This window comes from Phodopus roborovskii, unplaced genomic scaffold (genome assembly GCF_943737965.1).
Source record: "Phodopus roborovskii unplaced genomic scaffold, PHOROB, whole genome shotgun sequence".
In the NCBI taxonomy this organism is placed as follows: Eukaryota; Metazoa; Chordata; class Mammalia; order Rodentia; family Cricetidae; genus Phodopus; species Phodopus roborovskii.
In genome coordinates this window covers 19,781,826-19,807,572 of record NW_026125444.1, presented here as the reverse complement: position 1 = coordinate 19,807,572, position 25,747 = coordinate 19,781,826, and the positions used below count along the sequence as shown (strand labels likewise).

Here is a 25,747-nt window from a genome sequence, read left to right as displayed (position 1 = left end):
GATTGGAAGACGGAACCTCAGTTGAGGAACTGCCTGCATCAGCTGGCCTGTGCACATTGATTGGTGTGGGAGACCCAGGCCTCTGGGCACTGCCACCCCTGGGCAGGTGGTGCTGGGCTGTGTAAGAAAGCAGGCTGAAGAAGCCAAGGAGCAAGCCAGGGGTGCACAGCACACCTCCGTGCTCAGCGCTTCGGTTCCTGCCTTCCCATTCTTGCTTCCGTTTCGGCCATGACTTCCTTCCATGATGGAGTGGACTGAAACATCTAAGACAAACACACCCTCCTCTAGTTGCTTTTGGTCATGGTGGTTACCACAGCTATAAACAACATACGGCAAGACTCAGTGTTATGACTTTTATTGTATCTTCTGTGAGTCTTCAGTGTTACCAGAGTCCCTGGTGTTTAACCAAGATTTGGTCAGACCTCCCGGGTGAAAGCCATTGTCCTTCGTCTCTCCCAGGCACCTTTCCCTGTGACCGTCTGCTCCTGGTTTAACACTCGGATGTAAACTCGGCATGGTTTGATCAGGGCCTACATCCAAGTTGCTGTTAGACGCACTTGGCTAAAACAGGACTGGGGGGAGTGAGTTTCACACAGCGAAGATGGGATCCACCAGGCCATCTCGTCAAGTGAATCAACTTCAGTATTCCTCGTGGAAAGGATAGTCCGGTTCGTTACTAGCACTGCAATAGCAAACATCAAGGTCAGAAGTCCACGGAGGCAAATATATGTTCGGAGGTCTTCTCATCTAGCATGCTCAGCTAACCCTGTACACTTCAATCTCTTCCCCAGCACAACTGTGGGCACATGGTATGGGGGTGGGGGACACACGACATGACCTTCTCCCAAAGGATGAGAGGCGTATTAAGGAAGGAGGGGCCCACAAACAATCAATGACATGGCCACCAGTAGACTGTCATAATGAAGGGTCATAAGCAAGCTGCCACACGGCCCAGGGACTCAGAACTGTTGTCTCACATTGTTGTGAGGTGGGAAATACTGCTCAAATTGACAGATATGCTATGAACAGGAAATAAGATTAAGAGAAGCACGGGGCTTAGAGTATCTGCTATCTCTAAACGACTTTCAGTGAATGCTTGCTGTAATTAATACTGTCCTCTCACTTTGTGGATAAAGAAGGTGACTCTTTATGTGGTATTACCAAAACTACCCCAAGCCTCATCTCTAGTGAATGAGTAGTAGAGACTGGATTAGGACCCAGCTAGATTGCCTTCTGAGTCTACCAAATCCACTAGCTCCCCCCATACTCCTAGTTGATACCCAACTGGTGTAATAAACACATCTCAAAACCTTGACTTTCCCAAGATGCTAATTCTGTACTCAAGTGCTCAAGCAAAAACAAAACAGAGAAAAACATATTCAACATTAAACTATATATGTATATATATATATACATACATACATACATACACATATATACATATATATGCATACATATATACACATATATACATATAATATACAAACATATATATACACATATATACATATATATAGGCAAATGTAATTGACCGTGTGTCCCATTTATCTAGATTGTGAGCTTTCACATTTCCTCCTTGACATCATGGTCTGGGTCCAATCACTCATCTTTTGCATGGGTTGTTTTAAATCTCTCAATGCAAAAGTCACTGTGAGTCTTGTAAAGGATATCAGATCATGCCAGCCTATGGTCAAACTTCCCTCATGGCTTATCCATCCTTCAGACCAAGAAACCCTGTCCATACTCTATATTACCTGTATGACCAGAACCTAAGTTGTCTAAAGCTTCCTTTTTTCTTACTTAGTCATTGTGCCATAGTCTCAATTGCATCTAGGGCTCTGAACCTGTTACATCAGGACATTTGCTATGGTTGCTATGACTGTCAAAATGCTAATTCTGCTATTTCCCTAAATGCCTGTGTTACTCGCCTTTCACCCTCTTCAACTAGCATTTTATTAACAAAGTCTCCCCTAGATAATCATGTGTTAAAGTATTTATCACACAAGGCTCATTACTTCCTGTTCATTTTTCTCTATGATATTTGTTACCTTCTGACATACATAGTGGAATTTAAGACTGGAAACAGGAAGTTTGTAGTGTGATATCTTGGAATATCTAGACCATTCCTGACCATAGGATACTGCAGTCAGTTACTGAGTGATGAGGAAGAGGATGAGAACTTCTGACTCCCACATAGTAGTGACAAATCATCCCTTTAAAAACCCCAGCTCTGTGTGTAAGATTCAGAAAATGAGCATCAAACAACAATGTCTCTATTCTTCTTATCGATTCCCCAGGACTCAAATGTTAATTCTTCACAACTGCCATAAATAGCATATGAAGACAAAAGTCATATGATAACCCCTCTCCCCATGCCCCCTGTCCTTCCCACTAACCCTTTACAACCTTAGATAAAGTCCCAGTCAGCCTCCTACTTAGCCTGGTGGCACTTACGCAAACAAGCCACAGGCCCTCCAGTTTCTGTTGAAGCTGAGAATGGCAGCCATCTCCTCATCACTCAACTGGAAGTCAAAGACCTAGAAAGGCCAGAGTCCAAAAACATCCTTAGCAAGGAAAGTGTTAGTGGGATGTGAGGTTCTAGACATTTCCCCTGACAAGCCCATTGCAAACACACTACTCTCTAAATTGAGAGTGAGTTGCTTATAGAATGTGGTGTTCTATCTAAGAGGTTAGAGTTTTGGCTTGTAGGTGTGCTAGATGGGCACAATAATCTGGACCCCTGAAAAGCATCTCAGAAGGACAGTTTTTCAAGTCCAGACTTCATATCTACTAAATGTGTGCAGTGACTGGCATATGACCTATGTACTCAATGGTTTGCAGTGGCAGGCTCAGTGGTGAAAGGCAGAGCTGTGACCAGTCCTGACTGGGCTTTGTTGGTGGCTGCCCATCCATCTGTGACCCACTGGTGACCGTGCAGCTCTCTGGCCTAGGAGTTGATAAAAGTATTGGAACAAGGGAAGACATGCTGGCAATGATGGAATGGGATGAGACCCTCCTGCCATCTGAAAACTATCAGCTGATTGACCACGCCTCACCTGAAAGTTCTCAAGTATGCGGGAGGGCGTCACAGACTTGGGGATGACCACCACATCCCTCTGGATGTGGAACCGAATCAGAACCTGTAGAGGACGAAGGAGAGGCATGTGTCCATTTTCCTACAGGAGCACCTCCTTCGGGTGAAATGACAACTAAGTAGATCCCTATGGCTTTACAACAATTAATACTAACCAGGCACCTACCTCAGTATCAGGGAGGGACATTTGCCAGTTCCCTTCCTATGTCCCTCGATTCAGGAAACAACACGCTATGATTTTCCTAGTTAGGAATGAGGAGGATGGCCTGTTGTAGGCTGAGACCCTATACAATTGGAACCTGAACCCAAAACCTGAGAGCTTGGCAGGAAGCTGATGGACAGAGGCCGTCCTTGCTTCACCGATACTGGAATTAGTTTCCGGAACTTCCAATGGGCTCATTATCCCCCTTTGTCCCTCTCCAAGGGATTAAAAGCAAGCAACAGTTAAATACATGACTACAATAAATTGGCTTGTGGTTAAAAGGAAAAAAAAAAAAAACACTTCATGTTACCTGAGCTACTGTTTTCTTGTGCTTTGCAGCAATCTCCTTGATCTTGGGAATCTCCAGTACTACAGGGTCGTCTGGCTTGGCACTAGAGGAAGAAATATGACTGGAGTGAAAACCACCATGGACAGCTCCATGTCAGTGAGCAGCATCGTCAGCGAGTATCGGTTCCAGCTCAGAGTCAAGGTGGGCATTGCAGGCTTTTTCCTCTGCAGGGCAGGTGGGGTGACTGCAAATTTTGTGTCTTTCCCCTGGGTTCATGCATAGGCTCTAGAGTTTTAGCCCCATGGCTGGATGGCAGAAAGTGGAGTATTCCAGGGGACCAGACACAGTAACATTTTTACTGTCTCAATTAGGTTGCCAGACACATTGCCATTGATAACGTTTTGCCTCCTGCCTTGAAAATGTATACTAATAGTGATAAGTTGTGAAATGCTAATTTTAAGTGATAAAAGAAGGAGCCACCGCTCTGAGGCCTTACTAAGGTCTGTCTGGAGAGCCCAGGGGGCTGTAAGCTGTGATGCCAATGCCCATGGAGTGACAGTACTGGATCAGTTTCTCCTGGGTTAGGTATGGGTGACACTCGATCTGCAAGAGAAAACACCTCCATCCGTCACTGGGGAAGTAGGCCTGCTTTCTGAGTGGCTCAAAAGAACTCTTCCACACAAGAAAACACAAACAAACAAAGGCCAAACACAAATCATTGACAGACTACGCGAATTGGACCCAATCTGCCTCCCATCTGCTTGCGCATCCTGAACACAGACCTCAGAGACGAGGCTCAGTAGAGAGTATGGACATTGCCTCCCAAGGTGAGGCAGTCCCAGAGCGGGGGCCTTCACCTAAGCCAACTTACCTGGTTAACCGCTGGCTTATGCTTGAGTCCGGGCTTGTTCAGGAGCCTTTCGATCTGCAGGTGGTTGAAGTTGGAGACACCCAGGGCTCTCACCAGCCCCTCGTCCACCAGTTCCTCCATGCCCTGTCACAGGAAGGGATACTGGTTAGATGGTTGTAGGAGGATACAGGGATGCTGGTTTGGCTGAGTCCTTGGATACCAGGAATGGCTCCTGCATGGCAAGGTTAAGTGAAGGACTAAAGGAAATTTCCAGCTAGACTGTGGTGTACTCCTGGCTGGTTCTAGCCCTTCTAGCCCTCCCCAGATCAGTGTAAGTAACCAAGAAAGGAAAGTGGAGGTTTTATTTGCTATCTGCTCTTAGGCCAGAGTGACCGAAACAGAGTGACATGGGTTATCCAGGAAATGGCCCACGATGTGAGGAAAGGAATGGTGGCTATTTTATGTTGTGGTGTTAGGGGCTGAGTCGGTGGCCCCTCCTGTGTTAGAGAAGTGTCTGCCACTGAGCTGCATCTCTAGTTTCTATACCCTTTTCACTTTTCGATTTTGGGGTAGGCTCTCTCTAAGTTAGACAGGCTGGCCTTGAACTTACTCCGCAGTCCAGGCAGGATTTGATTATCCTGCCTCAGCCTCTAACATAGCTAGCTGTGATTACAAGTGTGCAGTAAGGAAACCTTGCAGATAAATGGGCTGTGACATCCAGTCTAGACATGGGTGGCCTGACGTCTGTACCACTGGTGATTTGTCCAACCCTGTTGCATCAACCTGAGGATCTAGGGTTTCTTTATTACCTAAATACAATAAGCTTGTTTTAAACTTCTCAAAGCTAATTATCTGATCTGAAACACATTAAACGTGAATTTACAAACCCTTCAGTCTAAGTTCTTGTGTATACTCTGTTTCCAGAATGGAAACATATACAGTGTGTTACTTCCTGCTTGGGGTTCTAACAGCCCCGTTCATGTACTAGGGTTTCAGTCCCTGAGCCATCAGCCTCAGGGCTACGCTACCACAGCTTGTTTGACAGTTCAGATAGCACAGGGATGAGGAGGGTAAGGATGAGATTCTCTGATCCCAGGGGACTGTTAAATTGGGCCTGAGAACAAAACAACATGAAGGAAGGTAGAGAAAACATGAACAGGTTGGGGGAAGGAGGAGCAAGGGCTTAGAGGCAGGGACAAGCAGGGTGTGCTCAGCTGACACATGGTGTCTCGTCTTTGGCTGCTCCTTGCACCTTCTGAAGGCGATAAAGGAAATGGATGTGTGGGTTTCACCCCCTGGCTTCTCAAGATTTCCCGGAACTCTTCCTGGAGATTTAGTAGACAGAGTTGAAGACCACAGCATGCATGGGTGAGGACAGATTTTACTAGTCATGCATGGATGAGGACAGATTTTACTAGTCAGGGCAGCTGAATATTGATGAGACAAGAAAGTCCAGTGGGCAGGGAGGTACGGTGAATGGTCTTCTGTGTCCTGGGTCAAGTTTGGGTAGGTTGTATGGCCCATCTTGCCCTCCTTACACTCATTTATTACTCTTCCCCTCTTTTGGATTCTGTTCCCCGAGGTTTGTACTTTATCCCTGGAACCTGCTTGCTAGAAGGAATCAACCTACTTCTGTCCTCTGACTTTCCAAATACCTCTGCACACACATTAAAGGGGCGGGGGACATGGGAGAATAATGGTCCTGAAGTTGTATACAAAGCACTAGAGTCTTTTCACACCAGCATGAAGTCTCAAGGTGACCTGACAGAAGACATTAGCTCCGAACACCCTTGAAACAAGTTAGAACCTACCTCCCAGGCATCCAAGAATGTGGATTTACTCATGAGAGGTTTGCCTTTACTATCTGTGGGGAATATCTCATTCCCAGCCTGTAAATAAAAAACAAAAAGCTCACTGGAATCTGCATTTAGATACCTGTGAAGAGATGTCTCAGGACAGTGCATTAGGAAATGCCCATGTCTGCATAGCATTTGCTCAAACTCTGGAACGCTCACATAAAAACAGTAACCCTCAATCAATTTCTGTACCAATCTACCATGGGATGTGAGCCCCCTATTTCTGGCCTCCAGATCCATTAGTATATTATAAAAGTCATCATTATCACCTTAGAAATTAACCAGTATAAACTTGGAGGAATTTTAATTTCAACGTTGCTAGACAAAAGTTCTATCAGGAGAGTATGGTTATCTGGGAGAAATGAGGAGTCAGCTTTTGACTTCGCCACCTTCAGAAGGCTTGAGTGTTGGAGACCATGCCACTGTCACCGTAGCTGTTCATGAGGGCACATCCCTCCAACTCTTGGAAGCAGAGCCCTAGACACTGTAGAGCGCTTCTTTGGGGTAGACTGCCTAACTGACATTACCACCATATTGTGGAGGTCACTCCCCTGGCATATTTTGATTTACAGGGACTTATGCAAGAGTATCCCAAGACATCTTACCCAGGGCACTCCTGAGCATGGAGTCAACAGGGAGATGACTGCAATCTATCTGAGCTAGCAGAAATTGCTGTTTCTTCAAACACAGTTGCATAAAACCCAGCATGAGGCTGAGCAAGTACCACCTGTTGCCCCAGTCTCCACTCCACACCAGGCTCTTTTTCCCCCTCTGCTCTGCTCAAGATCTTCTGGGAACTAGAGAGATGGCTCAGCAGGAAAAAAAAAAAAAGAGTACGTATTGCTCTTGCAGAGGACCTGGGTTGGGTTCCCAGCACCCACATGGTGGTTTACAACCATCCATAGCTCCAGGACTCAGGGACCTGGTGCACATACATACATGTAGCCAAAGCACCCATGCCCAGAAAATCAATAAATAAAAAAGATCTCCTACTTGGTCCCTGCCAAGTGTCACAGTCTTGGCTCAATAGTTGTTTTTGTGGCAACTCCCAGAAAGTAGAGATGAGGCAAAGAGCAGCTCTAACCTGGAACCCCTGTGGCCAGTGAACTAGATACAGGTCCAGATAGTCCAGTTTCAGATCCGAGAGGGTTTTCTGGAAGCATTTCTTCACCAGGCTTTTCTCAAAGAAGGTGGGCCACAGCTGTAGGGTGTGATAAGAGGGCATTAGGAATTTGGAGGTGGTTGGCCTGGGCAGTCTATGGGGCCTCTGGCAGTGGGACCAGTATTTATCCCTGGTGCACGAATGGACTTTGCGAGCCCGTTCCCCATGGAGGGATACTGTCTCAGCCTAGATACATGAGGGAGGGCCTAGGCCCTGCCCCCAAATGATGTGACACACTTTGATGATCCAGAATGTGAGGTCTCATTCTCCCTGAGAGTGGATGGGAGTGGGATGGGGGGATTGTTGGGGGAATGGTAAAATGGGAAGGATTGGTATGTAAAATAAGGTACTTTTTAATTTAAATAAAAATTAATTTTTTTTTTTTTAAAAAAAGGGGGAATTTGGAGGAAAAGGGCCACACACACCACAGTCACTCTTCCCCTTTCGTGGTTTCTAAATCCTGGGACAGGTCATTCACTTACAATGAAATTAGCTAAGAAATGCAATCCAGTGGTGAATGAAAAATAAATAAATAAGAAAGAAAGCAAGCAAAGGACGGACTACTCTTAGGTATGATGGAGGAGGAAGTTTATTGTAGATAAAAGGGAAAGAATAGATAGAGGAGGGACATCTGAGAGAGAGTGGACATGACCAGGCTGAGCTGGGCACTGGGAGGAGGGTGAAGGAAGAGGAGGAAGGAGGCGCAGCAGCCTGGAGACCAAAGGTTCAAATAGGGGCAGGTAACCAAAATGTCTGCATTATATGGGAAGAGCCTCTGGGGCAAGGGCAGCCCAGCCCCTGGGCTGGAGAGTTCAGGGTAGAGGACAGGGTGTGCCAGCCATACTCTGTAACAGGTAGGGCCTGAAGGATATGGGGAGAACCTGGAGCCCAAGTCCCCTGTGCTCTGTGAAACAGTCACTCCAGCTGTCCGTTCCTCGTGTGAAACTGAACAAATAGGTCACCAGCTCTCATCAAGTCAAGACCGTTTCCTAAGTCTTCCATGCCCTTGGTATTCTCTTTGTTTCTTTGGTCGTTTAACACAGTTGGCCGGCCACTGACTAAAATTTTGTCTTCCTGTGCTATGCCTTTCCTTGGCTCTCACATCTCAGAGGGCAGGAGTTTTTGGGTGGTTCTTAAAATTCAAGCATTAGGATGCCATTAGGTGCAGCGGGCCCTTTTAGTATTTACTTCCTTATCCCCAGGCTGGTGAGGCCCCGTGAAGAGTGACAATGAGTATATACAGGTGTGACCACTCCAACAGCGGGCGTGTCTGTGTGTGAAAGTCTGTATAGAGATAGTATAAGACAGAGGGGAAAGGGTTAGGAGTCAAGCAGGTGCAGAGGAACAGCTGATAAGCTCTTGAAGCTGGCCACACCCAGCTTTCGCCTGCTTTGAAGTCCTGCCCGCCAAGCTGGCCATCGAGCCTTCGTACCTTGCTGACGATGAAGAGGTCCTCCCACTTCACAGTCCTGTCTCTGATCTTCTCTTGGATGGCTTCCCCTACTTCACTCTCATTCTGATAGGCGTAGGCACAGTCAATGTGGCGATAACCAGCATCGATGGCGGCCTTCACAGCTTCCTTGACTTTGCCTGGTGGAGACTGAAAGACAATGGAAAAGACAGATAGTCCCAAGGCCCGTTGCCTCTTAGAGGGTCCACATAGTCCATATTCTCAAATCCACACCCTTGCTGGGGTCTTAATTCCAAGTGGGCATTTCATTTTTTAGGTTACCATACAAGTGATGGGTTTCATCACTCTCTTAATACACATGTCATTGTAATGATTATCACCCATGTCCTATTCCAGTTAACTGTTAGTTGTCTGCTAATCCAGACTGATCTCCAGTTTCTGAGAGTGATGGATGGCTCCCCTTGCAACTTGTTGAAGGCCAGGCTGAAAACTACATTCTGAAGGGACCAAGAAGGATTTTCAGACTCCAGACTGTTCGAAGGACCTCAAAATAGTCATTGCAAACTAGTCTGCTCTGCCATGATACAGTATACGGCTGAGCAGATTGCTCAGCTTCTAAAAACCTCGACAACAAATTACAACAACAGTATTGGGCCTGCCTCTTGAGACGTTTGTGTTGTTTGTTTGCCATAAGACTGAACTTTTTAGCATATCACCTAGCACTTAGTAAGGCTGGGTTGATGTAACCAATACTTACTTAATGCTTCAGAAAAGGAACAGATAGGAAACTTTATAATATTCAATTTCCCACCACTGATAAGAAAAAGAAGACAAAGGGAGAAAAGGGAACATTAGAAATATCACTTTCTGATCTAACCTAGCCAAGCCAGACACTGGCAGAGGAAAACAAGCACTGGGCACTCACGCAGTGTTGGGTGCCTGTAATCCCACCACGAGAGGCACGGAGGCAGAGGGTAATGACTCTGAGGCCAGATTGGGGCACACTGCCCTCTCATTCAAAACAAAGCATCATCCTGCTGGATGTGGGGGCCCATGTTTGTAACCTTAACATTTGGGAGGTAGAGGAATCAGGAGTTCAAGGCCAGTCTTTGCCACGTAATGAGTTGGGCCCAACTTGGGCCACATAAGACTCTCAAACAATAAAAATAGCACCGATCAAAAAATCTGAAAATTCTTTGTAAGTATCAGACTTTGAGATGCACATAAAGGAGAGATCAGTTATACCATCACGGGTATAGCCAGAAACTCAAAAGCACTGGGGTCCAGGTTCAAAGCCCCACCCTCCTGCATGTTCACTGATAGGCAGAGTCCTACAGCTGCACCATCTTACAGACAGAGGTTTCTATCCCACTAGCTGCTCCCAGACAATCACACAGAAACTTATTACTAATTATAAATCTGGGCTGATAGTTGAGACTTTTTTACAGCCAGCTCTTGCAACTTGAATTAAGCCATTTCAATTCTTCCTCCCAGCATTCTCTCTGCCCCTAAACCTGCCTAGCCATTGGCCACTCATTTTTTTTTTTAATTAACAATGAAAGGAACCCATCCTTACCATGAACAGAAGGATTATTCCACAGCACCATCTCCTCCCTTTGAAAACAACTCCCTCACAATATTTACAACGCTTGTGAAATTCTGAATGTTCATCTCTTCTAAATTTATTCAGGGCAAGTAGATTCCCTGGAGGTTCGTGATTATTTGTTACCGTGATGGAATGTGAAATTTGTAATTTATTTGCAAGTCTTGCTGTTCTAGGGGAGATTTCAATCTAGCACCAAACCAAAGAGGGATCTGTGTGAAGAAGAAAACAGAAACAGAGGAGGAGGACTGGAGATAAGTCTGAGTCAGGAGAGAAGGGTTCCCAAATAGCTCATGATCCAGGGATGAAGGTTTATATCTATAATCCCAGCATCCAAAAAGCTGAGGCAGGAGGGTTACCCCAAGTTTCTTTGGGGCCAGTTTAGGTTACAGGATGAAACCCTGTCTCGAGAAATCAAACTCTAAATTAAAAACAGCTCCTGTAAACTGAGCTGGCTATTGTAGTGTTATCACTAAGGGCGAAGTCAGAAGGGAGCAGCTACAAGATGTCAGCCTTGTCCCAAGAGAGGCTGAGAAACTGACTTCACTGGACACTGGGATGGGTCATGGAACAACTTGCCAGGAGAGATTAACACAGTCAGGACAGAACCTGAGCTGATGCCCCTCCTGGCCCAGGCTCTGTAGTCCTCAGGCTGCTCAGATTTTACTGTGTCAGGGAGTCACATGGAGTCTTGGAGAAGAGTAGGTTCCGGTTCAGTAGCCTGGGCTGGGGTTTGAGACTGCCTATCCCCAAGCCCCCAACCACTGGGATGCCTGCATAGAGTCTTGTATTATGAGCAGTTCAGAACTCTCTCCTCTCTGTCACTCAGCCAGTAACAATCCAACAGAGAGCCTCTGTGTCCCAAGGAAAAGATCTCTGAGAAAATATCTACCCCGAAAACCATTTTCTTCCCAAAGTATAGTACCAGCTTGAAGCCTGATAGTTGCCAGCCAATTCTGGGAAAGGCTCAAAGTTCTAAGAGGAAATTTGCAATCCAAATAAGCTCCAAATGAAAGAATTGGGTGACAGCTCTGGGCTTCCAGACCCAACACAGATGCTATGCAATGAAGGGGAACATGCCAAGCCCACCCCCAAGACCATGCACTCACCTTCCAGGTGCCCAGGCCCACAATGGGCATCTTGGCTTTGGTACTGAGCTCCACAAACGTAGCCATGGCTCCTGCAGAGACTTTTCTGAGAGAGAGCAGATGAATGCCTGCCTGCTGGGGGAGGTTTTATGTCCTGGATAAGGAGGCGGGCTCTTACTGCACTGGCAAGTAGCCAGTATTGGAGCATTAGAACAGGAAGGCCATTTCAATTTTTAAAGGACTGACTGGTGTGAACAAAGGTAAAACTCCTCACAGTTCAAAGTATCCTTGGTGGAAAATGCCTGATTTAGTGTGGGAGTGTATCTCAGAGGTTTGTGAACCTAAGTAACAAGGGTAAAAGGTTCACCCAAATAAATAAATGGGAAGTTTATTTGCAAAGAGATATTGCCATGGGAGTGGATATAACTCTAGTGAACTGAGTGGGTATTCAAGCAGTTTGAGGCAAGGGAAAATGTCAAGGCAAACTGAGACATCTTAACATAACTATTTTGAAACAACTGTGGTTGGCCACAGAATAATAAACAAGGGGCTATAAACTGGCATATGACCTAGTAAAAAGGTCTTTCTTGGTTTGTGTGTGTGTTTTCTTTTCTTTCTTTCTTTCTTTCTTTCTTTTTTTTTTTTTTTTTTTTTTTTTTTTTTTATGTAAGGTCATGGTAGCCTTTGTGTCAGGATGTGGTTCTGCAAATGTCAGTGATCTAATTTGTATTCATGCAATTCTGCCTGATTGTGAGCAAAATTTTCTGTGAGCAAAAATTGGGAATCCATCTATCTCAAGACCACTCTTGGATATACACCCAAAGGACACTCCATCCTACCACAAGGACCCTTGCTCAGTTATGTTCATTGCAGCATTATTTGTAATAGCCAGAAACTGGAAACAACCTAGATGTCCCTCAACAGAGGAATGGATAAAGAAAATGTGGTACATTTATGCAATGGAATATTACTCAGCTATTAGAAACAATGACGTCAAGCTGGGCGGTGGTGGCGCACCCCTTTAATCTCAGCAGATGCAGGTGGATCTCTGTGAGTTAGAGGCCAGCCTGGTCTATAAGAGCAAGTTCCAGGACTGGCTCCAAAGCCACAAAGAAACCCTGTCTTCAAAAAACAAAGAACAAAACAACAATTTTTAAAAAGGGAAAGAAAGAAAGAAAAAGAAACAGTGACATCATAAAATTGCAGGCAAATGGATGGAACTAGAAAAAAATCATCCTGAATGAGGTAACCTGCACCCAGAAACACAAACATGGTAGGTACTCAGTCATAAGTAGACATTATCTGTTGAGTAAAGGATAATCATGCTACAATCCACAGGCCCAGAGAGGCTAAGAAACAAGGAGGGCCCACGGGGAAATACATACATCTTCCTGGGAAGGAAAACTAGAATAGATTTTGTGGGTATACTGGATGCTCGTGAGGATGAGAATGGGGGATTATGCACACATGGGTGAAGGGAATAGTACCAGGAGAGAGGATTGGAACTGAGGGGCATTTGGGGGGGTGATGTGGAAACCTAGTGCAACCAATCAGATTCATTTGTCCCTTCTGTCATTAGGAACAGCCATTTCATTTCTAGAGAGCTAAAGATGCATAATGAGTATGTCTATGGTTTAGAGAGGAGGTGGGTCAGCTACGGAAAGTTCCCAGCTGCCCTAGGGCTTGGGAACCTGAACTTTGTTTCACCCTACAAGTAAAATGGAGTCTGAAGCGTGACTTTTGCCCGTTCCCAACAGGGTCACGGAGCGTTTTGCCAAGCTCATTTCAAGACTCCTTTTCATTACTGGCATGTTGGTGGACAGTTACCACCCATGCAATAGTTCTCCACAGAGACCAGGCTGCTGTAATCCTCTGAGCAGAGGCCAGGCATTCCCACTCCCTTTGCAAGAAACCACAGCCATACCCCATAATGTCAACAGCCCCTGGCCTGTTTACTGGAGAGAAAGCCATTTCTTTCTGTTTCAGGCACAATGAACTAACTGATGGCTTGTTGCCCTGGATCCTTTGCTACTCCCTCCTCCCTCTCCGTTTTCCAGGCCTGTTTATTCTGCTCCACAGGTGAGGCTCTGACTTATCAGTGAGCCCTAAGAGGTTCCAGGGCCACAGGGTTTCAGTCCTACCACGGCCATGGCTGAGGACTGGTGACTTTCTCAGGTTGCCCCGCAGGGTGCCTGCTGCTGTGGCTGGCCCCTGAGCGGGCGGGTGGGAAGCCCTTGGCAGCCCTGGCATGGCTCCTCAGCCTCACTTCCCTAGCTTCTCCCACAAAGTGTGACAAGAATTTCCATCCTGGGCTTTCCAGTCCGGGAGAAATCACAGAGGAGAGGCGTCCCTTTCCATGTGATAGGGGCCAATCAAGTGAGAGGAAGCTTCCTGGCACATTGGCGGGGGTGCGGCTTTCACTAGGAAAGCAGCGCGCTCTGTAGGGACTCTTTGCCTGGAGAGGGGGAGAGGCAAGTGGTTAGAACAGGCAGAGGAGGAAACAGCTGTGGAGGTGCACTGTGAGAGGCTTTAGGAAAAGAGAGGGTCCCAGTAGGAGAACCAAGTGTCTCAGTAAGTATAATTGCCCAAGTGGTGTGGCCCCAGAAGGTGTAGCAGGAATACGCCCACGTGGCGGGTGCCCCAAAGGGAGCCAGGAGCCAGAGAGAGGCTACCTACTGAGTATGCCGGGAGAGGTGGGCCATTAGCTAAGGAAAAAGAAGCAGGCTCAAGAATCCAATTCTGTGGCCGGCAAAAGCCAGCAGAAACAAATGACCCCTCCTCCATACCTTAGGAGTGGAGTCAGGCCAGCAGCTTGGTTCCCAGGGGCCAGGTTCCTGGGGAGGGAACTCACTTATGGCACTCCCAGACGATTGAAAAAATAAAATAAAAGGGACAGGGATGTGACTGCTCCTAGGTATGGTGGAGGAGAAGGTTTATTGTAGCTAAAAGGGAGAGCATAGTAAGAAGCAGGGACATCAGGGAGAGTCCTGAGTGGACATGACCCGGAGCCATGTGAGAAGATGGGGGAGGGGGGGAGAGGAGACAGAGGGTAAAGGGGGGATGGAAAGGCCAGGGAACCACAATGGTTGGGTTATTTAGGGAAGGGGGGAGGGCAGTCCAACCTCTGGGCTGGAGAGTGGAGGTAGAGAGCAGGGCGAGAGTGTGTGGGGGGGGGGGGGAGGAGGTAGGCCACCCATATCCTGTAACGGTTAGTGACCGAGGGATGCTGGGAGAACCCGGTGGCCTGGTCTGCTTTGGTATGTATGTTAAATAGGCACCTCAGCCATTTGAGACCTAAGGGTACTAATAATCAAGCTTGGGGATTTGTGCCTACTCCTCAAGCACCTGCCATCTTAGCTGCCCCCTACTCTACTCTTCCCCAGTCCCCCACCCCCCAATTCCCACCTCCACCCCTCCCCCGCCTCTTCATGAGAAATGTGGATGCCAGTCCTCTAACTCACTATGTAGCCAAGGTTGGACTTTTATCTGCTGACCTTCCTGCCTCTAGCCTCTGAGTTCTGGGATTCTAAGCACGGGTCATGCTTCATTTTTGTTTTATTGTTTGTTTGTTTGTTGTTGTTGTTGTTTTGGTTTGGATTTTGGTTTTGCAAGACAGAGTTTCTCTGTATAACAGCCCTAGCTGTCCTGGAATTCAATGTGTAGATCAAGCTGGCCTTGAATTCACAGAGATCCACCGGCCTCTGCCTCCTGAGTGCTGGGGCTAAAGGTGTGCACCACCACCACCTGGCTTTATTTATTTATTTATTTATTTATTTATTTATTTATTAATTATTGCTTGAGAAATCTGTACATGCACATAATTTGTTTTGATCGAGTCTGCTCCCCGTTCCCAGCCCTCCGATGCCTTCTGTACCCATCCCTACCACTGTTCAGTCCCAATTGTATGAGTTCTTAAAAAAAGAAAGAAAGAAAGAAAAAACAAGACCCCCCCCCCCCTTCTGCCCTCTCTGTTTCTGCTCTCCTCTCTTCCCCTCCGTTCTCCTGGGGCAGCCAGGACTTTTCCTGTCTCCCTCTTCTCTTCTGTCCTCTCTTTATATCTCTGTGTCTCTTTCCCTCTTTTCTCTTTCCTCCCCTCCCCCGCCTGCCCTTTCTAATAAAACTCCTCGCTAAGCTCTGTCTGCCTGGGTGTTTGTCCCCAGCCTCGGCCGCCCTCTCCTGTGCCATGGAATCCAGGCAAGGTTCCTTCCCTTCAAGCTCTATCTACCTGCTGTCCCGTTGTCTGCGTGAGCCCAGTGTGTGTTTGTTCACTTACCTCTAGAAAGGCAAAGAAGTTTCCTCAGCGCTTGTGGACTTTGAGTAACATATTTTCTCTGCTGGCTCACCATGAGTCAGCAAATTCTGTGTAGTTGAGTGCTAGAAAGCTAGATGTCCTTAATGTAAACAGGAACTTTAGCTTTGTGGGTGAAAGAAAAAAAAAAAAAAAAAAAAATAGCCTCTTTTGCCTGTTGGCTGTTTCCTGTGAGAGATGAGATCCAGAGGGGAAGGCAACAGCAGATGCTGAAGTTTTAGATTCAGTTTAGTGACAGACCAGTCCTGACCCGATTAAAGTCAGCTACAACTCAAGGCAGGAAATGGCTTAGATGCGATGGAGCCTGGTGAACAGAGGCTGTCATGTAGGATGTGTCTCCTGGTTCAGGCCAGGAGTATGGGGTAGATAGGTCTGATTGAAAAGGTTGGATGTGACATGGGAAGGTCCTGTGGTTTGGGAGATGGGGGGAAGGTTCCTGGCCCAAGCGTAGAGCTGCTCTGGAGCGAAGACTGAAGCCAGGCTAGAGTGGAGTGCTGGATGTGGGAAAGGAGTATGTAAGGAGGTCAGCGTGCTCACCAGGCTAGACCGTGAAGGAGGCTGTGGTAGTCTGGATACCCAGTGGGGTGGTGGATATGGTGAAGAACTCGTGAGGCTCACTTGGGGCAGTGTGTGTTACAGTAAAGCATGTGGGAAACCTTGGTGCATTCCATGGGGGGGGGGGGATACATGACAAACATGACTGGCAGACAGAGCTTAGTGAGAAGTTTTATTAGGGGAGTAAAGAGACAATGAGACAGAGAGAGAGGGAAGAGAAGAGGGAGACAGGAAAAGTCGTGTTTGCCCCCAGGGGAATAGCAGGAAATAGAGCATAAGTAGGCGGGGGTCTTTCTTTTAAAGGGGTCCTTTGCACCTGGGCTGACCAGGGCACCTTCCCCAGTGTATTCTGTCAGGTGATGGGCAGGCCAGCATAATGCCTGAATACTTATAGTATGTATTTGTCATATTTATTGTAGCCCCAAATTGATTTGAGGGGGTTAGATTAAAGGGCTAAAACATCAGCTTTGAAAGGACTGAAAATCTGCTTATTTCATTCGGCGAAGTATTTTATAAGTTCTCTGCTGTGGCAACACAATTCTCCATTAGGTAGCTTGCTTTGCATTGTGGTGAAATTGGGTAAGAGACGACAATTCAGAAACTTGTGAATGTATGTCCTCTCTACACCACAATTCTTTTTTAATTATTATCTTTCACTTACTTATTTTTAAAATCTGGATCTTACTGCGTGTTCCACTCTGGAAATTGCTATGTTCTCAGCTTGGCAACTAAAGATCCTCCAAACTGTCATATATATGCTGGTGTTATCAGTGTGTGTCATCCCTCCATATCCTCCATCCTGGCATGTCCAGATGGCTGACAATGTGGGCTGCTCAGCAGCTCCCTTGGGGGAAAGGTGTAGATCAGAACTAGTAAATAAAAGAAAGATAAAATTGTTGAGAGCTAGAGTGAACAAGTGGGTACGGACTTCTGTGCCTTGCAGAGGCTTGGGACGAGAGAGCAGCTCCAGTCTGATAGCTGAAACCAACATAGGACTGACCCAGATCCCCTGCACATGAGTGGTAGGAGGACTGGGCAGCCTCTGGGACCTCTGGCAGTGGATCAGTATTTATCCCCAGTATACGAATGCACTCTGGGAGCCCATCCCACATAAAGGGATGCTCTCTCAGCCTAGACATACGGGGAGGGCCTGGACCCTGCTCCATATGATATGACAGACTTTGAAGATTCACCATGGAAGGTCTCACTCTCCCTAGGGAGCAGAAAGGGGATGGGATGAGGGTTGGCAGTAGGGATGGGGAGGAGGGAAAGGATAAGGAACTGGGATTTGTAAAACAAGCTCATTGCAAATTTAAATAAATGTATTTTATCCATAAACAAAGGTAACTCTTAGGACTCAGTTGTTGGGAGCTTCTCTTTAAGAACTCAGAAGAGAGCTGCATCATGCTCCAACTGATAAACTCACTAAGGACATTGCTTAGAAAGGCTCATGGTCATGCTTCCCCTTCCAATCCAGAGAGCACTGGTCAGTGGTGTTCTACTTGAGTAAGCACTGTGTGGCCTGACCACTGGTTAATGAGAATGACCCTGGCATTACAGCAGAAAAGCAAAAGACTCGTGATGGATAATACCTATGATGCCATGTACTTAAAAGGGTGATGCAGGAGGGTTAAAACGCCAAGGTCATTTTTGGTTACTAGGCAGTCCAAGGCTGGCCTGAGCTAGTCACTTCCTCAAAAGAATGAAGTTCAAGGCCACACTGGACTGCAGAGAAAGTCAGCTGCAGGCTGAGTGTGGCAATGTAGTGACGACTTGTCTCAAAAATCTTTAAATCATTTTGGAAAAGTCGCAGAAGCTCAGCCTTAAAGGACTAGCCTGGCAAAGGGATATTGTTTTAGAGCTTCCTCCTCTGAGACTGAAACATTCCATCCTGCAAGGACATCCTTAAGCAAGGAAGCTTAAAAACAAACAAACAAACAACAACAACCGGCAACAACTCAAAAGCAGGTTCACTAGCCCTTACCCTGACAGAGTTAGCAATAGGAACAGAGCTGCCAAGAAGACTCCCAGAGAAGCCAAGCTGCAAAGAAGCCAGAACAGCTTCCTAGAAGAAGCAGAAAGCAGCAGAGCTTCCTGGAAGAGGTTTAGACCAACAGAGACACAGGAAAGGATGCTCTAGCCTGCAGGCTGTGCAGTGCGCTCCAGGTTCCCAACCTTGTGAGCTGTCACCTGTGCTAAGGTGGGCTTTTGTGGTGCAACCGTCTTTGAGTCATTTCTGATACTGTAAGTCACTCCTCACCCATACTCTTTGTAAGTAACCCCACTAAAACTCTCTGGTTGGCCAAACTGGACTCTGGTGGTATCTGTACTTTGGTCTTTCGTGAGTTCCCTAAGTGGGGTTGGGAAGATAGATGTGTGTGCTGCATTCCCCCAGGAAAAGTTGTGTCACACAACAGCAAAGGACCTAACTTTAATCTCTAGGACTGGAAAAAGTTCACTCTGTGTCCCATAAGTCAGTATGTTTAAAAAGTAAAGAAGAAGAAAGATGTGTGAGACATTAGTGATGATGTGAAGGTACAAATAGGACACTTGGGTCCCCAACATAGAGCATTAAAATATATATATATATATATATATGTATGTATATATATATATATATATATCATGGTGGCCCAATGTTGCCGAGACTCTGAAGACCACTACATGTACAATTTTCACATAAAATGTCAATGTTTTCCAAAACAAAAACTCAGGCTGGGTGACATTAGTTTGCATTTTTACAAAACCGTTAATGTATGCTATTTCTTAATAAATTTATCTGTGTGCATAGGTTGGGATAGGCTCACATGGGTACAAGTGGCTGAAGGAGCCAGAGCTGGAGTTACAGGTGATGGTGAGCTGCCTCATTTGAGCGCTGGGAACTGAACTCCAGTCCTTTGGAAGAGCATTGTGTATTAACGTCTGGATATATGGTTCTATTAAAGACTGCTGGAACTGGATTCCCCCACCTCCGTTTATTCTTAACTTGTTTTTTTTTTTTTGAGAATTTCACCTGAGTACTGTATTTATGTCATTCTCAACCGTCCTTTCTCCCCTCTCCAACTTCTCCCATCCCCATTTCCTCTCAAATTCATGACCTTTCTTTAAATATGTATACATATGTATATGTGTATGTACACACACACAAACACACACACACACACATAATCCCACTGCATCCACTTAGTGTTGCTCATACATATGTGTGTTTAGGACTGACCACTTGGGACTGGATAATCTATTAGAGGGCTTTTCCCTGGAGGAGACTGATTCTCCCTTTCTCAGCAGCCATTGATTTCCTGTACCATTTCATCTAAGGGGTAAGGCTCTGAGAGAGTTCCCCATTCAGGCTGGCATGCTGACTGGTGGCATCATTATACAAGTCCTGTTTAAACAACCATGTTGCTGAGATTTCAAGGGCACAGCTTCCATGCCATGTCTGGAAGACACCATCTTGCAGCAGACTCTTAATCTTTCCACCTCATCTTCTGAGATCTTCCCTGAGCTTTAGCGGTATGGGTTGAGTTGTAGATGTATCATCTGGGGTTGGCACCCAATTCTCAGTTGTTCTCTGCGTTCTGATAACTTGTAGCAAGTTCCACCTGCTACAAAAAGAAGCTTCTTTGGTGAGGGTTGGCTTACCAGGGAAGGCTAGTGGAAGAGCTGTGGGCCTGGAGCATAACTGGGATGAGGCTAGCAAGTGAGGTTCTGGGGAGCTCATCAGACAAAGCCGGGAGGCAAGCTGTGCCTTTGTCTATTTCTAAATGCAACAGTGGTGGGTAACTGGATAGCCGGAACTCACTTGGTACATCAGATTGCCTTGAATTTGTGGCCTTCCTCCTGGCTCTGACAAGAAACTCCATTATGCACTTCTGGGAAAATAAGAGTAGAAGAAAATAGTACCATAGTTTCAGAAAACAGTTTAAGCTTCCTAAGATCCTTGAAAGCATCATGCAGATCCCAGACACTACAAGCCTTCAAAATCTAATAACATCAACTCACTGCATCTAACAAAGAACCCTAGATAGGCAGGCCATGCTCTGACACCTCATTCAGTTCAGGGATGAGAGAATCTGACTCTAGAAGAAAGAATAGTCATGTAAATTCTTCAGACTCCAGAAAGGTTATTCTAAGATAAAAGTAGGATTTCTTAATTTTCAATCAGAAGCTTAAAAAAAACTTTATTGTTGTTATTGTTATCGGAGATAAAGTCTTTCTATGTAGCTCTAATTACCCCAGAACTCACTTTGTAGACCAGCCTGACCTCCAGAAGTTTGGTAATCTTGAGACTATCCCTTAAAAATATTACAATTTAAATAGTAAGTAACTAAGATATTAAAACTCTCTTTGAAATATTAAAATAGCCATCACAGTTGATCTATGATGAAACTTAAATTTCAGATTATTCAAAGAGTAGCTCCTTGATTTTATATATCAAGAAGCAAAAGGGAATTTATTTTCAAGACAGGATCTCTCTTCATAGCCTTGTCTGTCCTGGAACTCACTTCATAGACAAGACTGGCCTCAGATTCACAGATATTCACCTGCCTCTGCCTCTCAAGTGCTGGGGTTAAAGGCATGCACCATTACGCCTGGCAGAATTTTAATTTACAAGTCATTTTCTTGAGATTATTATTCCACTGATGTTCTGTATCATATTTATATTTTATTTTATTTTTATTTATGGGTGAGTACCTGCAGAGGCCAGAAGTAGGCATCCCAATACCCTGGAGCTAGAGTTTCAGGTTGTTGTAAGACTATAGACATGAGTGTTGATAGCTGAGCTTGGGTCCTCTGGAAGAGCAGAAAGCACTCTTGACCACAGAGCCATCTCTCTAGCCCGATTATACCGTATTTTGCTTCTCCACTTACCTCTGGAGGAACACAGACTGTTTCATCCATGTTTGTGAACTTTTGACTAAAGTATGGAAATTTTTCTGTTTAATCACAGTGAGTCAGCAAGTTTAGTGTAGATGAATGTTGGAAAGCTAGACTTCCTTGAAGAAGATAGGAACTCAGTTACTAGGAGAAAGAAAACAAAGGGATTTCCCTGGCCTATTGGTTGTTTCCTGTGTGAAAAGAGATCCAGAGGAGAGGGGAACAATAGAATCATGATTTTAAGGTTTGCAATTCTGCATTCAGCTTAGTAATGGACAAGTCCTGTCTGGACTTGAATTAGTTATAACACTTGGGTGGTCATCAACCCATGAAAGAAATGTAGGTGTTGCCAGGGTATGACATTATTTGGGGCTGACACATAGGTGATGTGTTTCTTTCTATTCTTTTATGCTTCTTTTTGCCTTTTATATATTTGTTAATATTTGTTAATATCTCATTTGTTAATAAGTTGACTCGGGTTAGATCTTGAAGCAGATTTTAATTCCCAGATGGTGTGTGATTGATTACACTGTTTATGGACGTGTGTTGACACGATGTTTTTACACCCATAGGTAGAAAACCTTAACCCTCATCATAATATATCATTAAATGATTTACTTCAACATTAATAATACACACATATATCACAATTTATGGCACCAGAGTACAGTACAAAGTCTCTTGAATCTATTCCCTGTGCACATTGGGTGGCGTGACACTGCAAATGTTATAGTGTGGAAATCTTCTGTGAGTCACAATGTAAAGACAGGTGTATCATTCTTGCTCATATTTTTTCTTTAGCCAAGAAATATGAGTTAGCAAAAATTATGTTATTGGGTAGTTGGGAGTAATCAGTTAGCAACTTCAGGGTAAGGTGTCAGTTCATTGTAACAACAACCATTGGCTTGAGTTTTATGGGTTCAAGGTTTGAGCTGGAATTGTTTGGTACGTGGTACCAGTTAGGTCCCTCTTGGGTTTTGCTTTAGTTGGTTGAATTGGGATTTCAGAAAAGGCTGGGGTTCCTTTTCCTAAGTGTTTTATTCTATCTTCTGGGAGGCTGGCTTGGACTTATTCATAGTTGTGAAATAATAGAATTCCAAGGGCTCTGTTCATCAGATATGTGCAGTATCACTTCCTCCACATTCTCTTGGTAAAAGATGTTGCCGAAACAGCACAAAGTTGAGGATTAGAAAGAGACTCACTTCTTGGTGGATTTTATTTAAATAAGCTGTTGCTGCTTTTAATCAAACTTAGAGTGTTCAATAAAGTCTTTGTTTATATACTTCTAGCTTCATGAATTTGCCAATATACTCTTGGTTTATATTTTAAAGAACCTTGTCTATTTTTTTCAAAAAACAATCTGATGATAAAATTTACTTGGTTAAGAGTCCAAAGTCTAGAAGAAAAAAGTTAGTGAAAACTAACAATATAGTAACGTTTCTTATTGCTATTACAAAATGTCTGGCAGAAACACCTTAAGGGAAGAAGGGCTTATTTTGGCTCACAGTTTGAGGGAATACTGTCCATCATGCAGGGAAGACACAAGGTGGGAATTTCAGGCAGCTGATCACATTGCTTCCAAACTCGAGGAGCAAAAAGAATTGAATGTTTGTATTCAGCTAGCTAGGGCCCCAACCCATTGAATGATGCCATCCAGTTAGAGTGGGTCTTTTAACCCTAATTAAGGTACTCTATATAACTTATCACAGGCATGCCAGAGGTGCGTCTCTTCATTTAACCCAGATGCTCTAGTTGACAATATTAGCCATTACAGGCTGTGATTGCATTTTATGTTAACATCTCAACTTCAGGGAGTAGAGCTATAGCCCAGGTAGTTGTTACAAATCTTTTCTGTGTCCCACCAGCCAGCTCCCAAACAATGACAAAGAGACTTATTAATTATGAACACTTGGCCTATAGCTTAAGCTTGTTCTAACTAGCTCTTATAACTTAAATTAACCCATTTACATTAATCTGCATTCTATAATGTGGCATTTCCTCTCTTCCATCTCGCACCTCCTGTTTCCCTGGCTTCTCCTGTATACATAGATTCCTCCTCCTTTCATTTCTCTCCCCAGAAATCCCAGCTATACCTCCTGCCTAGCTATTGGCCAGTCAGCTTTTTATTACACCAATTACAGCAAATACATCTTCACACAGTGTACAAATATCCCACAACATTTACCCCCTTTGTCTAAATAAAAAGGAAAGGTTTTAACTCTAACATAGTAAAACTATATACCGTAAGAAAAATTATCAGGTAAGAATTACATTCACAATGTCTACTCTATTTGTATTTTTCAAATTCAGAAAAAGTACAATATTATCTATCATATCAGTGCCTTTTTAATAAAGTTAAGTTTTTATGTTTCTCAACCCTATAAACTTTACTCTTATTTAAGTTTATTTTTCTGAATTTTGTAATAAGGAAAACTGTAAGAATAATTATCTCATCTTCAACCCCATCAAAGATCCAAGAAGGATGTAATAGTACCCTGTAGTGAGATAGTCCTTCTGTGGCACTGACCATGCCCATTTGGGGGTGGAGCGATGGGCGGAAGTGACCTGTGGAAGGAGGTCAGTGGCGGCAGGCGGAAAAACCTGTACTCCTTACAGAACCTGAATAAACAGGACATGCAAAATAAACAACTTCTAAAACTACAGGAATGGCAGAGACAGCTGACTGCCTGGACATTCACCTAAGGGATCCTCTACAATGTTGGGGCATTCATCTTCAGCGTACAGGCCTAGAATATCTAACACACTTTTCTGTGAAGCAGAAATTTTGAAGGACTGTCTTACCTTGTCTTGGCAAAGTTTGGCAGTTGCCTTCTTTTATGTCTGGTTTGCCCAGTTTAGACAACATACTGTCAGAAATCAAGGCAAGAGCAGTATCTAGCCCAATTGGATAGCTTTGCCATATTGAAAGCAAACTCCATATAGAGGTTCTTTGATGCACATCATCCTTTTTTTTTTTTTTTTTAAGTAAACTGGTGCTAGCTAAGACTTCAGATAAGATCTATACTTTCCTATCACACAGATACTAAACTAACAAACAAAAATAATAATACAGCTAGCTTTCCCAGGACTTGATCACTATCCAAATTTTATCAGGGTCCCCAAACAACAGAAAGCAGTCTAGAGAAGATGATATCCACATTTCCAAGTGGTGGGGTAGGTGACTTTTGGTCATGTGGTGGGTTATAGATGTTTGTCATTATTTAGGGGAGTTGGTTACAGTTGTTATTGGTCATGGTCAGGGAAAAAGCTACATAAATTCAGGGATTAAATTCAGGAATCTCCTTCTGAAGGGTGATATTGGAGGACAGAGTATAGAATGATGGGATAAAAGGATAGATTGTTGAGTCTACTTTTGAACAACCACTAATATCAGAATTTTTATTTTTATGTTTTTTGTATATTAATACAAATTTGAGGTCATTTTTGTTATACTGCATGTATGTTTCTACTCTCATTTAAGATAGTATACCTATGTGGCTCATTTTAAGTGCAAAGTTTAAGTCCTTGAAAGCAATTAAGGAAAATAAAGAAAGACTTGTTAGTAGTTGGTCATCTATAACAAAGTTATAGTCATGCTAGGTATGTTTTCAAGGTCAAACAGAAATATTTTAAAATAGATGTTCTTTAAATACTTCAATGACCTACAGAATATGGCATTTAAAATGTTTTGATAACATAAGTCTTTTCATGATAGTGAGACACCTCTGCTCCTGGAAGCTGGACCATCTCAGCTAGCAGCTTTGAAGTTGTTTTGGATGTAGAATTTTGAAGAAACTGCATCAGAGGCCTTCTGAGAGGTTGGACCACCTGAGCTATTTATCTTCATTGGTATCTCGTCCTTTTGTACAGAAAACACACCAAGTTTTAAAGGTAACGTACATATCTTCCTTAGCACAAGTATGGAATGTGCAGTATGTATGATTTTGTTTTACATTTGAGCAGGTAAAAGGCATCTGTCAACTTTATAAATCAACTCTGTAGACAACAAGATTTATCATATCCCCATCCAGTCTCAGAGCTGTTCCCATGTAGAGGGATCAGCATATGCCACCTGTCCTGTAGTCTTTTCTAGTTTCTTTCTTCGTGTCTGTAGCCAAGATTTTCAGGATATCTCTTTCAATCAAATGTGATATTTATTAATTTTGTTGAGAATCATAATTTTTTTTCCTGTGGGAACAAAGGTACAACCTCCCCTTCAATGCAACACATTCCCCAACTTCTATCTTGGAGCCAAGGCACTTCTAAAGTATCTAGGCTGGTTTAATTCAGCAGTCCCTTCCACAGTCCAATGTCTCTCAGCAGCTGCCCTTCACTCCTCAGCATTCAAAAAATTCACAGTCATCAAAGCACCATACAGGATCCAGAGTCCCTGTGTATTTCCTGTCTTCATGTGGCTTTTCTCTTTTACATTACTTTGCTCTTTCTTTAA

At 44.4% G+C, this 25,747-nt stretch overlaps 1 protein-coding gene across 3 annotated transcripts in view; it reads right to left on the bottom strand.

Moving 5' to 3' along the window:
- Positions 1–339: 339 nt before the first annotated feature.
- The window catches only part of LOC127215421 (aldo-keto reductase family 1 member B7), a 51,165-nt gene continuing 25,757 nt past the window's right edge, over positions 340–25,747 (bottom strand). The window contains exons 1-10 of one of the 3 annotated variants that reach the window (XM_051175878.1): positions 11,577–11,741; positions 8,886–9,053; positions 7,376–7,492; positions 6,247–6,324; positions 4,457–4,579; positions 4,082–4,188; positions 3,607–3,688; positions 3,057–3,140; positions 2,455–2,537; positions 340–682 (exon numbers count right to left, since the gene is read on the bottom strand). In XM_051175878.1, the coding sequence (XP_051031835.1) occupies positions 640–682; positions 2,455–2,537; positions 3,057–3,140; positions 3,607–3,688; positions 4,082–4,188; positions 4,457–4,579; positions 6,247–6,324; positions 7,376–7,492; positions 8,886–9,053; positions 11,577–11,642 (951 nt within the window). In that variant the 5' untranslated portion in view covers positions 11,643–11,741 and the 3' untranslated portion in view covers positions 340–639. Of the gene's footprint in view, positions 683–2,454; positions 2,538–3,056; positions 3,141–3,606; positions 3,689–4,081; positions 4,189–4,456; positions 4,580–6,246; positions 6,325–7,375; positions 7,493–8,885; positions 9,054–11,576; positions 11,742–25,747 lie in introns of those variants that run through there. The other 2 variants (XM_051175879.1, XM_051175880.1) reach the window with 2 other exon arrangements.